Source organism: Vitis vinifera, chromosome 4 (genome assembly GCF_030704535.1).
Source record: "Vitis vinifera cultivar Pinot Noir 40024 chromosome 4, ASM3070453v1".
NCBI lineage: Eukaryota > Viridiplantae > Streptophyta > Magnoliopsida > Vitales > Vitaceae > Vitis > Vitis vinifera.
This window is the reverse complement of record NC_081808.1, coordinates 10087894-10100673: the sequence shown is the minus strand read 5'-3', so window position 1 is coordinate 10100673 and position 12780 is coordinate 10087894. Positions and strand designations below refer to the sequence as shown.

Sequence of the window (12780 nt, the reverse complement as noted above, 5' to 3'; positions counted from 1 at the left end):
AAAAAAAAAAAAAAAAAGCTTCAGGTCAAGTGTTAACTAAAAAACTTTTTAAAAATATTTCTAATATTCTTAAAATTACTTTCAAATATATATTTATTTTCCTTTCTTCATGTTCACCGACATCTTATTTATTTACGAGGACAGCCAAGTTTGATTTGACTAATAGCTTTAGTTAGGGTTGGAGAATGGCTTTTCAAAAATGCTTTTACTATCAGAAGTGCTTTTTCCTAAGTGGACGTGAGGAGCTCGTGGTTCTATTCAAAAATGCCTTTAATATTACAATAATTTTTCATTTTAATATTCAGTGTATTATGTATTTATTTTTTTTTATAAATGGGTATGAGGACTTTGTGAATCTACTCAAAACAGAGCTTTTAATATTTACACCAAAGAGAAAGAATCTTCCATTGCAAGTCCGATTCAGTGGGTCAAAAACACTTAAATATAGGGGAAAAAGCTGGAAAAGGATTGCGTTCACAACTTGCCCATCATCCTATACATTGAGCATTTTCCCATTGCTAGTTCCAACGGACATTTTATACTTCTCAAAGTGCTTTATATTCAAATTTTATCTGGGAGAGTGTAAGAAAGCCTCAAGGGCAAGGGAGGAGTGCATTCACAACTTTGGGTTTCAGTTGTTTCAATTCATTCACTTGACTGAGATTTGAGAGAGATTTCATCATCCCCACTTACAGAAAGAGAGATGGGGGTGCTTTCAGACAAGATCAGCAGAGAGCAACTCAAGCCTGGGGATCACATATACTCATGGCGGACTGCTCACATCTATGCGCATCATGGTGTGTGACAACCTCCTTTTCTTTTCATTTTCCTTCTCTTTCTCGGCAACCAAACGGTGCTTGATTCATGCTTTCTGTTTTTGCTATTATTCAGCAACATACATAGATTAGATGTTTAATTTGTGGGTGAGTGTGGATTGACTGATTCTCTGGTTTATTCTGACCGCCAAACACTCTTATGGGAGATCCATATCATGAATCTTCCTTCTGCTTAACTATTGTGGGCTTGTCAGAGAAACCCAGTTCATATTTTCTGGATTAGGTTTTAGTAATTCTATATTTGCTTGATTATTACACCATAGCTATCAAGTCTCCCCTGTTTATTTGAGACATTGAAGTGGGCCCATTACTTATTCTCTTCCTTTTGGAAAGGAGCCAGAATTTTCTGGATTCAATGCATTGTTTGTTTAAAAGAATTCATAAATAAAATCTTTTATGTTTCATTTGGGACTCAAATCAGAATCAAATGATTCGTGGTAAAATCCCTCTATGATGCAATTTATTACAATATATTTGTTTTTTTTCAGCTGATGGATGGATCAAATGGTGTTCTTCTTTTGTTTATAGATTTGAGGATTAGAAGTATGACTATTGCTTTCCAATTGTTTTTTCTTCATTATTTGCTATTTCATCAAATTTATTAATCAGTTTACAGGTGTATTTTGCTTCTCCTGATGGTTGCTTAAGGAACAAAAATATTAAAAAATGCCAGGGATAGGAGGAATCATTTTTTGATGCTGCTAAAATGATATCCTTTTTCCTTTATCTCATCCCTTGCCTTACAGTTCTGATATCTCAAAGGAAACCTTGGATTGTGTTTGTTTCATCAATGTCCCAGAGAGTTTTTCTCCAGCTAAGACAATTTTTTGTCATGATTTTTGCCTTGGTAACCCACTGTTTTTACCTAATCTTTGCTCTTTGTTAGAGATATGGAGAAAGATGCAATTGATAGGATCATAAATCCAACCTTACCTATACTTCTCTAGCAAGCTTTGCAGCTTGACATTTTTCCTAGAAACAAACAATATTTTTTTTTGGGTCACCCTGTGGTGTTCCATTTGAACAAGTTTTCCTCAAGGGACTCATTCAGAATTTTTTTTTTTTTGGTGAAAATGATGCTTTTAATCTGGGCACTTTGAATGATTATATCATCAGCTGAGTCATCTTAAATACTGTGTTTTGGCATTCTTCTTCTTTTTGCAATTTATGCCCTTTTATCTGGAATGCCTTTTGATGTCTCTAATGGATTCTATGAATGAGCTAGTTTGCCTTTTCATGCTTTGCAAGAACAATGGGGATGTTCATTGTTGCATAAACTACCATGAGGCCTAACCTGTGCCATGAGGCTATTATCTGTCCTACCAAGTTAATTGGCACAAATTGTTTTCTAGTGAGAAGGTAACATGCCCATGATTTACATATGGGTAAGATAATAATTGACATAAATGAGTGTGTGGATTAGAAACTTTGTGTATATGAACAAATGCATTCATGAGATCTTGGAAGAAATACCGATGGAAAAGTATACAAGGGTCACAATTTCACAATGTTAAATGAATGCCAATCATTACATGTCAGAATTTTAACTTAAATCAACTTGCCCCGCCATTCCTTACAATATAAGCTTTTGGATCAAATTGTTAACTTGACATTATATCCGAGCCCTAGTTATTTGGAGATAATGAGTTTGAATTTAGGCCTAGCCAATTGGCATCCTTTTTCTTATTCTCTCTCTTTATTATTCTTTTCAAGGTCCCCTTGAATATCTTGATAGGCTCAAGAATTTTCAACTGAATACTTGACCACACTGCATCTGCCACATGAGAACAGGGATATACACCGGTGAAGGAATGGTGATCCACTTCACTCGAGCATCAGGTCAGGAGATTGGTACTGGAACTGAGTTAGATCGTGCCTTTTTCGTATCAGTTCCTTCTCATTCTTCGGACACTCCATGCCCAAGATGTGGCTATCATTTAAGGCTTAGAGGTGGTGTCATCTCTACCTGTCTTGACTGTTTCCTTGCTGATGGCGATCTCTACCTCTTTCGATATGATGTCTCACTGGCATTTTTTATTGCCAAGTTTCGAGGAGGAACCTGTACCCTTGCCGCATCTGACCCACCAGCAGATGTCATTCACCGTGCCTCCTTCCTCCTCCAGCATGGATTTGGTGTCTATCAGATTTTCAAAAACAACTGCGAGGATTTTGCAGTCTACTGTAAGACAGGTTTGCTTGTGTTCACTAACACCAGTGTGGGCCTGAGTGGGCAGGCAGTGGCCTTGTTTGCTATTGCCAGCGCTATCATTTCTTCGCCGCTTAGATTTCTAACTACAGGCTTTACTGGTCTAGCAGTAATAGGTTGGGCTATGTTTTCTGTTAGTCGGTTAGTTTCTGATGTTGCAGTGCGACGAGATGTGATTAAAGTGTCTGTTGAGAGACTTGTCACCTATTCTGGCTTAGATGAGCAGGGTATAACTAATACGACCAAGGAAGACTCCATAACTGAGATGGCGATGGAAGACTAATGTTTGTCCTGTTGTTTCATAGATGTGGAAAATCTGGTCCTCATTGTAATGTGGATTGTTCCTGTCAAAAGCTGTCAAGATTAATTGGAAAACTGTCCTTGATCACATGTGCCTTTACAAATCCTTCAAAGGGATATATGTTTTTTACAGGTCTTGAATAGTGCTCAATTTCTTACAATATAGATCGATTATTCTGTGTCTATTGTGGAGATGTTAGGGCGTCCTCTTATCTCTTTTTATATTTGGGCATACAAAAGTATGATGATTTATTCAATTAAGAAAATATTCTTCTCCTCCATGGTTTATCAGTTTGCTTTAAAGTAACCACCATTCTTGTATAGGACTTACTGTCTCTTCAGAGTCAATAAATCGCTGTGCTAGACGAAGCCTGAGGAGCTATTCAGTAGCTCACGGCCATCCTTGTTCGGCTGCAGTGGGCAGTTGAGGAGGGAACCTCCAATCTCATGACAGGAGCTAGAGTTACAATTGGATGGGACATGCCTAGATTGCAAAAACTTGAATGATGCCTACATGAGCTAAGATCTAAGGAACGGGACAAGTTTGGAACAGAAGAGGCATGCCAAGTTCAACCCTTTTCACCTTACAACACCTAGGAGAGACCTCCATTACTGCAACATACAACTTCACCAGAAAGGGAAGAAGAAAAGCCGGAGGATAACTCAAAATTGTAGTAGTCTATGTTTTTGGATGTGTAATTGAACTTATTTTTTGTTTAGAAGTGAGACGTTTTCCTTCTTGAGCAGAGGGGGATTCTACTTGACTTTCTGCCCTAACCTTTGAAGGTTTACAGTAGTTTTTGTAGCAGTCATGAAGAGAGGAGGTGGGCAATGTTTCCTGGAGTAAGGGAGGGGGCGTGGCAACCTTTTTTGTCCTAAGCTCCTAAATCCCCTCCAGGAATCTATTTGAATGGATTAAAGTATTTTTGTTTTGAGAAGGTTTTGTACGTGTCAGAGGTGTCTGTAGATTGTAGTCAACCTTATTATTAGAACGTTTAGAATATAATTATTGACGCCATGATTTCCTAGAAACTTCTACGTGACTTGCGCTGTTGTTCGTGAAGATAATGGAAAGAAAACCATCCCAACTCCATCTTCCCATCCCATTTTCTAACCACCTTTGACCTATCTTCTTTTATTGAGCAATGTTTGGTACGCGGTAACCAAGTCTAGAAATCAACGTCTCATTCTTTCTATTTTGTTGTCATTCATTTAATGACAATAATGGAAGTGGAATAAAAAATGATTTTGGAAGGAATGAATTACGTGGGATTTCAATTGATCCAAAAGGAGATATTTTGATTTACTTGGTATAGGAAATAATATTATAATATTTTTTTATCCTTATATTTTCATTAATTTTTTTGGTCTCTTGAAGATTAATTTTTATTTATTAAGTAAATATAATTTTTTAATCTTATTATTTAGTTCTAAAGAAAACTTTTAAATGATGTTTTTTTTTTAAATATTTTAAATTATGTAAAAGGGTGTTATTTTCAATTCATTTATTTTGTTCGGAATTGCCAACCTAGATAAACACTCATAGGTTTCAATTCATTCACTTGACTGAGATTTGAGAGGGATTTCACCATCCCCGATTATAGAAAAAGAGATGGGGGTGCTTTCAAACAAGATCAACATAGGGCAACTCAAGCCTGGGGATCACATATACTTATGGAGGACTACCCACACCTAGGGATGAAAATATCCCAATATTTCGATGATATATTGTGATTCAGACCAATCAGTGCCTATTGCCCTTTTGCTTTATAAGTCTTTTGCAGCAAAACAAAAAAAATATCAAAGATATATTCAAGGGTGATTCAATTAAAGAAACAATAGGATGCTTAATAAGCAAATTCTTCATTTATGAGAGTGTTATACTCCAAAAAGCAAACTCTCGTCACTTCAAGAATATGATTATCAATGCACAACAAGCATGTAATTACTAATTTTTTAATTGTTATATTGTTTTAGACTTTTAGTAAGTATAGTTTTTTGTGATACGTTTTAAATATTTCTTATATATGAATTGCAGGAATGAGAATCAAACCTTCATCTCCATGTGAAACAAAGAATAAGTACTTAGAAATGGAGTACAAAAAAATGGAAGCTTATGTGAACTAATAAAGAGAAAAATGGAAGACATATGGATGCACAATAATGTCAGATGGATGGATAAGGCCCATGAAATTAAGTATTATTAATTTCAGGGTCTATTCAAAAGGGACCACAGTGTTCCTTAAGTTAGTCGATTCATCAAACAATATCAAAGACCACAAGTATATATATAAGTTATTGAAGACTATTATCAAAGAAGTCGACCAAGAAAATGTGGTCCAAATTGTCACAGATAACGAGTAGGCGTTCATGAAGGTAGAGAAACTATTGATGAAGAAGTTTAATTTATATTGGACTCCATATGCAACACACTACATCAACTTAATCTTTGAAGACATTGACAAAAGACCTAGTGTTGCAGATGTGATAAACAATGCTCGCAACATAACCAACTTCATTTACAACTATGGTTGGTTACTTGCACAAATGAGAAAGTATTATGGTAGAGACATTGTTTGATCGGGAGCTACAAGGTCTGTAACCAATTATATTGCTCTTGTCAGTCTTCTTAAAGAAGGGGCATATTTGAAAAGATTGTTTACGAGTGATGCATGGGTACAACACAATCTTAGTTGGACAAAAGTTGGATGAGATTTGGAGCAATTAATGTTTGACCATTCGAATTGGGACAAAGTGACAAATATAGTTTCATTATATGAACCATTATACGTGGTGCTACAACTTATAGATTCTGAAGTTGTTCCCACAATGCCGTTTGTGTACAAGCTTATGGACATGATGAAAGATAACCTCATTTGTTAAGGAGTTGGAGATTAAACCTAACTACTGAATTGCTTGGTCAATTTGGAAATGAGGTAAATAAAAAACTGTTATTTTACTCAATTTAATAAAACAATAATTTCATTCATCAATTTATTTAAACGTTTACTAACAATATGATATTAACAAATTAAATGTTGAATACATAACTTGTACTTTTTCGAGATGTAAAGAGAGGATTTGGTGATCAAGCGGCGGTTGTAATAAGGTCAACCATGGTGCCCGGTGAGTATTTATAGAAAAAAATTTGATTATCATTATTGTAAATTCACTGATTACTACTCAAAAAGAGCATATTTTAGATAATAATTCTCATGATTTTCACATCTTTTGAGTAGTAATTATGCCTAAAACACTCAATTAACATGTTTTTTCCCTTGCAAGAGTTACTAACAAGTTTTATGAAGTTTTGGAGTCATTTCAAGGTATAATTTTGATAAATTGGTGACAAAAGAGATTAATCAAATTGAAGAAAACAAATAAAGTTGATGATGATCCAAATGCATAATGAAAGAAGCAATGCAATCAGTTTAGATTGGGCTTTGGAGCTTAATTGAAGGTGGTGGAGATGGATTAAACATGAGCAAATGAGAGAATTTGCAAAGAGGAGCCGAAATAGCATGATTTTCGATTTCGCATGACCATGCGAAATTTTCGCACAGTCATGCGAAATGAAACAGAGAGGGTGTGGCTGCAGCACATGAGGAAATTGTGAAGAAGTGATTTCGCATGACCATGCGAAATTTTCGCACAGTCATGCGAAACGCTCCAGAAGAACGAAATTCCAACTGATTGGTTCTCCACTTCGCACCATCATGCGAGATCACTAGGGGCTCGTGCGAAAGTGCATCCTCTCCAGATTCCTTGATGAAGAAGCATCCGGAAGACCTCTAAAAGGTTGCCAAGTGTCCTTTTTACCTTGGCCTATAAATAGAAACGAGATTTTCTCATTTAAAGACTTTGGATTCATTTTCTAATTGTGATAACTTTTCATACTTCTTCCCTCTATATACAATTCTCCACTTTCTTTCAGTTTCTCTTATTTTCTCGGTAGCCAAACATGTCTTGTGAGATCAAATCTCCAAGCATGAGTGGCTAAATCTCGTTTTTCTTGGAGGAGGGAGGATCTAGAGGTAAGATCTATGGTGAATTAGAGAATTGAGCTTGAATTGCAAAGGTAATTTGATCCAATTGATTGATTAACTGAAATTTGGGGATTTTTCTCTTCAAATTGTCTTGGATGATTACTACAATGCAAGCTAGGTAGATTCATTAAATTCTTAATGCTAGATTTAATGAGATTGAATAGTTGCATTGTGTGAATCATTGGAAGATAATTTAAGATGAATTGAATATATGATTTGAATTGATCTCTTGGATTAGATTACCTAATTTGAAGAGAAATTAGATCTAAACCTAAAGCTAAATAAAAAATCAGTTTAGATGAAAATTTAGGTTTTCAATCTAACTTGATGAAAATTAGATCTCAACACCTATTCACCATGGAAATTGCTCTCTAGAAAATCCTAACTCCGAGAATCTCCCCTCTTATTCATTTTTCTCTCAATTTGAATACATTGTTATTTTGGAATTTTATCATGCAATTTCAAGTCAATTTCACTTTATCACAATCATTTCTTATCATCTCATCCAAGCCTTAATCACCAAGAATAATCCATCCTTGTGGACGATACCTAAAAACCACTATGCTACAGTAGTTTGTACTAAAACCACTTTTTGATTGGGTACAAATTGCTATAGAAGAGTGAATTAGGTTATAAATTTTGTTTTGATCCAATAAACGACAAAAAATCCGAGCGATCATTCACCACATAAGTATTTATATAATTATGAATTTGGTTGCAGTTGAATAGTGGTTCATGTATGAGAATCAAGCATCTACATTGAGGAAGTTGGTCATTAAAGTTCTCTCACAAATTGCATCATTTTCTATTTGTGAGAGAAATTGGAGCACGTTCGCTCTCATCTACATAAAGCAACGAAATCATTTGGCTTAACCCGGACTGGAGCAATTAGTTTTTTGTTATTATAATATGATGCTAAAGTTACGCAATACAGAGACAGAAAATAATTGAGTTGCTGAGAAAGATTACTTTGATTTTCTTGACTTTTTAGCCTAGGTAGGTGAAAAAGAAGATAATTAGTTGTTCCAATAGGTTAGGCCTATACACTTGGATGATGAAGTTGGAAATCTTGATCCATGAATTGTTGCTCATGCTCAAGAATTTGGACTTAATGTTGAATGTGTGTTATTAAAAGAAGTTCACTTTGAAAGTTTTAGCAAATATATTGAGGATTCATTTAAGGCGACATTGAATTCCCACCAAGAGGTTGACCCCACAAGTGGTAGCCAAAGTAGTAGACCTAACGCTATAGGTATTTCTATTTTTGGTTATGATGGTTCAAAAGGTGGAGTTGATGATGTAGGTGATAAAGTGAGATGAGATATTGGGGAATGCCAACAAAGTCAATATCCAATGAGCCAATTTAACAATGAAAATGATTTCACACACTACACATAGGATGAATACCATGGCTCTAGAAGAGCTGGTCCAAACATAGGAGATATTGGGAAGCTTTATAGAGGAAGAGAGCGGACGATGACACCATATAACAAGGAGTTACTTTCAAGGAGTTTTGAATCTATGAGTATAGAGACTAATTTAGTGACTCCTCAAATGAGACTAACGTCTACCTTCCTTATGTGATGAATTATGGTCAACCTTCAAGTTCAACCGATTAAGAGTATGGTATGCCGAGTTACTACCCTTTTACACAAATGTCATACCAAGTTCCATATTAGATGGAAGGAGGATTTGACATGAACACATGGGTGCACCTTGAGCATCCTATACATGTAAAGGCAATGAGCAAGACTCAAGAGATATATGCATGACATGTTAGAATTTTTAACCAATATTATCAAGGCTCATTGAGTTGGTACCAATATTGTCTCTAACAGTAAGATGGGGTTCCTTCATGTACCAATTCCATTGAACCACATTAGTCCTCATTTTGGTACTAAAGGGTCATTATAATATAATATATACAAACTATTGATATTTAATGAAATAAAGTATTTCATGTAGCCTCATAATGAGTGTACAATTACAAAATTAACATTTCTTATCGACCGACATGATATAATTACATCTAATATTGCAAATCATATCATACATGTATCAAATTCTCCAACAAAACAACTTTAAAATGTTCATTATACTTTTAATTACATTACTATGAGGTTTTTCTTATATTTCCATAAGTTTTGATCAACTTTAGGCCTACCGAATTTTTTTCCAAAATATCTGTCAATATATCTGATATATCTATAAAATTGAAGTACCGATATATCTGTGATTATTGATAGCCCACACCTACGCACATCATGGTTTGTAACTACCTTCTATTCTTTCCATTTTCCTTCTTTTTCTCGTCAACCAAATGGTGTTAGCTTCATGTTTTTTGTTATTGCTATTGTTATGCCATTTACATAGATTAGATGCTTAATTTGTGCATGATTGTGGATTGACTGATTCTCTTGTTTATTTTGACTACTAAATGCTATTATAGGAGATGCATATCATGTCAACAACATGTAGTATAATGAAGGGGAGTATTTTTACGGTTGTTTTATGTTCATGTAAGATCTCCCAAGTTCAATCAGTAGAGTATATGGGTCCACCTTTGGAATTACATTTTCTTGACCTTCTCAATCATTTTTCTACAACTCATTCATTGGAAAATCTTTCAACCAAACAATTTTTAACTTTTTAACTTCAAGACATGCATTTTCATATTCTATGCTTAACCTATCTTTGTACATTACTTGTTCATTGAAAATAACATCCCTGTTGTTGATAATCTTGTGATTTTGGTCATCCTAGAAACGATAACCAAATTTGGTATCCTTATAGCCAATAAAAAAACACTTCTTAGATTTTGGATCAAGTTTACTTTTAGCTATGGAGTTAATATGAATATGAAAAATATGATCAAACACTTTCAAGAAAGAAAGGTTTACTTCTTTAATATTCTAAACCTTCTCTAGGATTCTACAATTCAATGGTGTTGAAGTCCCTTATTGATGAGATAAGTTGCAATGCTAACTACTTCAACCTAGAACATCTTCGAAAGCCTAGTATACAATCTCATACTCCTAGCACGTTCATTTAGTCATGTTCATCCTTTTTTCCACCCCATTTTGTTGAGGTTTTCTTGGGATGGTTTTTCTCATCTTGATCATATAATTAGCATAATATTGCTTGAATTCTTGATCAATGTATTCTCCACCATTATTAGACTATAAGCATTTCACATTTAAATTGACTCATTCTTAACCATGACTATCCACCTTTCAAAGGCATAAAAATCATCAGATTTATTATTTAAAAAATAAACTCATAACTTTCTACTCAAATCATCAATGAATGTCACATAGTAACTGGAGCCTATAAGGAGTGTAATAGGAAAAGGTCCTTACACATTGATATGAACCAACTCAATTTTTTTTTTGCTTTGGGTTCCATTTTGACTTTAGAAAAACTAACCTTTTTCTGCTTCCTAAATATGCAATCTTTACACAAGCTATGCTCAACAAATATCAACCATAGTAGTTTTCCCTTTAATGAAAGCATTTTCATCCCCTTCTCGCTCATGTGCCCAAACCTAAAATTCCATAAATCTAAATTAACATTATCATCAACAACAACAATTGTATCCTTGCAACTAAAAGTCATATATAGTGTTCTAGTTTTATTTCCTTGAGCAACAACCATGGCTCCCTCAATGACTTTCCACACACCACTAGTAAATGTCACTTATGATCCTCATCATCAAGTTGTTCTATTAAGACCAAGTTACATATTAACTTTATTACATGTGTTATCCTTGTATGACATCTTCAATCTAACATCACCAACAATGTTTAAATGTTCTCTATTAGCCAAATACACCTTTCCATATTTTCCAATAACTTAATTTTTCCATAGTTTCATGGTGTGTAGTGTATGAAAAGTAGCTCATGAGTCTAACACCCAAGGGTCAATAGTACTATCAACATATAAGAGTAATGCATCCTATACCTCCTTAGTCACAACATTGGTAATGTCATCTTTAGCTAGGGATTTTGTTTATTCTTCTATTATTTTGTTGTACGTAAATTTTAAATCCCAAAGAATCGTAAGTAATCCTTTTGGATTTAGGTTTCTATATAATATAATGTACTCACATATGAGAGATAATTTTGGAGAAAATCTATTAATTATTATTCAAAATGTAAAAGATACTTTTACATTACTGACATATGATATGATTAAAAAATAATTATAGGAAGGATATTTGTGTAGATTTTTTTCCTTTTTTTTTAGTCTAATGATGATATGACACTTGGTTATAGAAAAATCAAAGATAAAGATAAAAATATGTTTTTTACTATAAGAAAAATACAAAACTCTTTTTTGCATAATAAGTTTTAAATTAAATAATGTTTTTTAACCTCTTACATTGTAACAAAATAGGATTGGGAGTCTTCTTTGGCAAGATATCCTCATTTTTTCATTTGTTTTTCCTCAAATACTAATTACTTCATCATCATGATAAGTTATTTCTATGAATTTAGATATCTATGAGAAAGTCAAAGGAAAAGTATAATATTTTACTAATTGATGTCTCAAAATTTGAATCAGGAAGAATTTTATTTAAATTTTGGTTAAAATTAGGTCATGTTTGGTTGAAAAAATAAGGTAATAGAAATGTGTCAGTATTTCTTATTGTAAACCTAAAGGACTCATTTCCTTCTGCCTATCATGATTGGCTAGTATGGGAATTGAAGTTATATACATGCTCAAATTTCCAAGATGTCTGTTTAAGTCCATCAATACCATATGCATCAAATATTAAAATCAATATATTATATTACAATACAAATACCAAGTTAATTAAAGGATATCATTTAGTATGTGTATCTTTAAAAAATAATAGTTAATTTTAAAACCCTTTAATGTTGTATTAATAACATTCTTAATTATTTAATAAAATTGTAAAGTAAAAAAATAATTAAATCATTTATATTATAAATGAACAAAGAAGTGATATGGAAATTATGATTATTAGTCGAAAGAAGCAAGCTAATTTGAAGCAGTGGCTTTAGGGTTTGCTTTTGCTCTATTGTATAGGCATTGATTTGATTTATGATATATATATATATATATATATATATTATGTGTTTCCAAATGATAATCAACATCAATGTTTGATTTTTCTATTATTCACTTCTTAAGAAAAAAAAGTATTTTATTTTGAAAATGAACTAGAAACTATAGAATGGTGTCCAATCGCCTTATCTTGGATTGATCATGTGAGATTATGATATTGAATTCAATTGATGAAAATTTTATAGACGAAGTACTTAGAAATGACCTTAGATTAATTAGATGCAAACTTGTATAATAATGTGTAGAATTCATTATTGAAATAATGATGAGGACTTGGATGAAAAGAAAAAAAATGGATATG

The 12780-nt window shown here is 33.4% G+C and overlaps 1 protein-coding gene across 2 annotated transcripts; it reads left to right on the top strand.

The window, feature by feature from the left end:
- Positions 1-376: 376 nt before the first annotated feature.
- Positions 377-3561, top strand: LOC100246105 (uncharacterized). 2 transcript variants are annotated; one of them, XM_010648390.2, is made up of 2 exons: positions 377-797; positions 2628-3561. In XM_010648390.2, the coding sequence occupies exons 1-2, from the start codon at positions 704-706 to the stop codon at positions 3323-3325; spliced, it is 792 nt and encodes a 263-aa protein (XP_010646692.1). In that variant the 5' UTR covers positions 377-703; the 3' UTR covers positions 3326-3561. The 2 variants fall into 2 exon arrangements, with proteins under 2 accessions (XP_010646692.1, XP_010646693.1); XM_010648391.2 differs by having other exon boundaries at positions 709-797; positions 2550-3561.
- Positions 3562-12780: the final 9219 nt, after the last annotated feature.

Coding starts and splice junctions, on each gene's coding strand:
- LOC100246105 (XM_010648390.2), top strand. CDS start 704: ATGGGGGTGCTTTCAGACAAGATCAGCAGAGAGCAACTCAAGCCTGGG. Junction 798..2,627: donor TCACATCTATGCGCATCATG/GTGTGTGACAAC, acceptor ACATGAGAACAG/GGATATACACCGGTGAAGGA.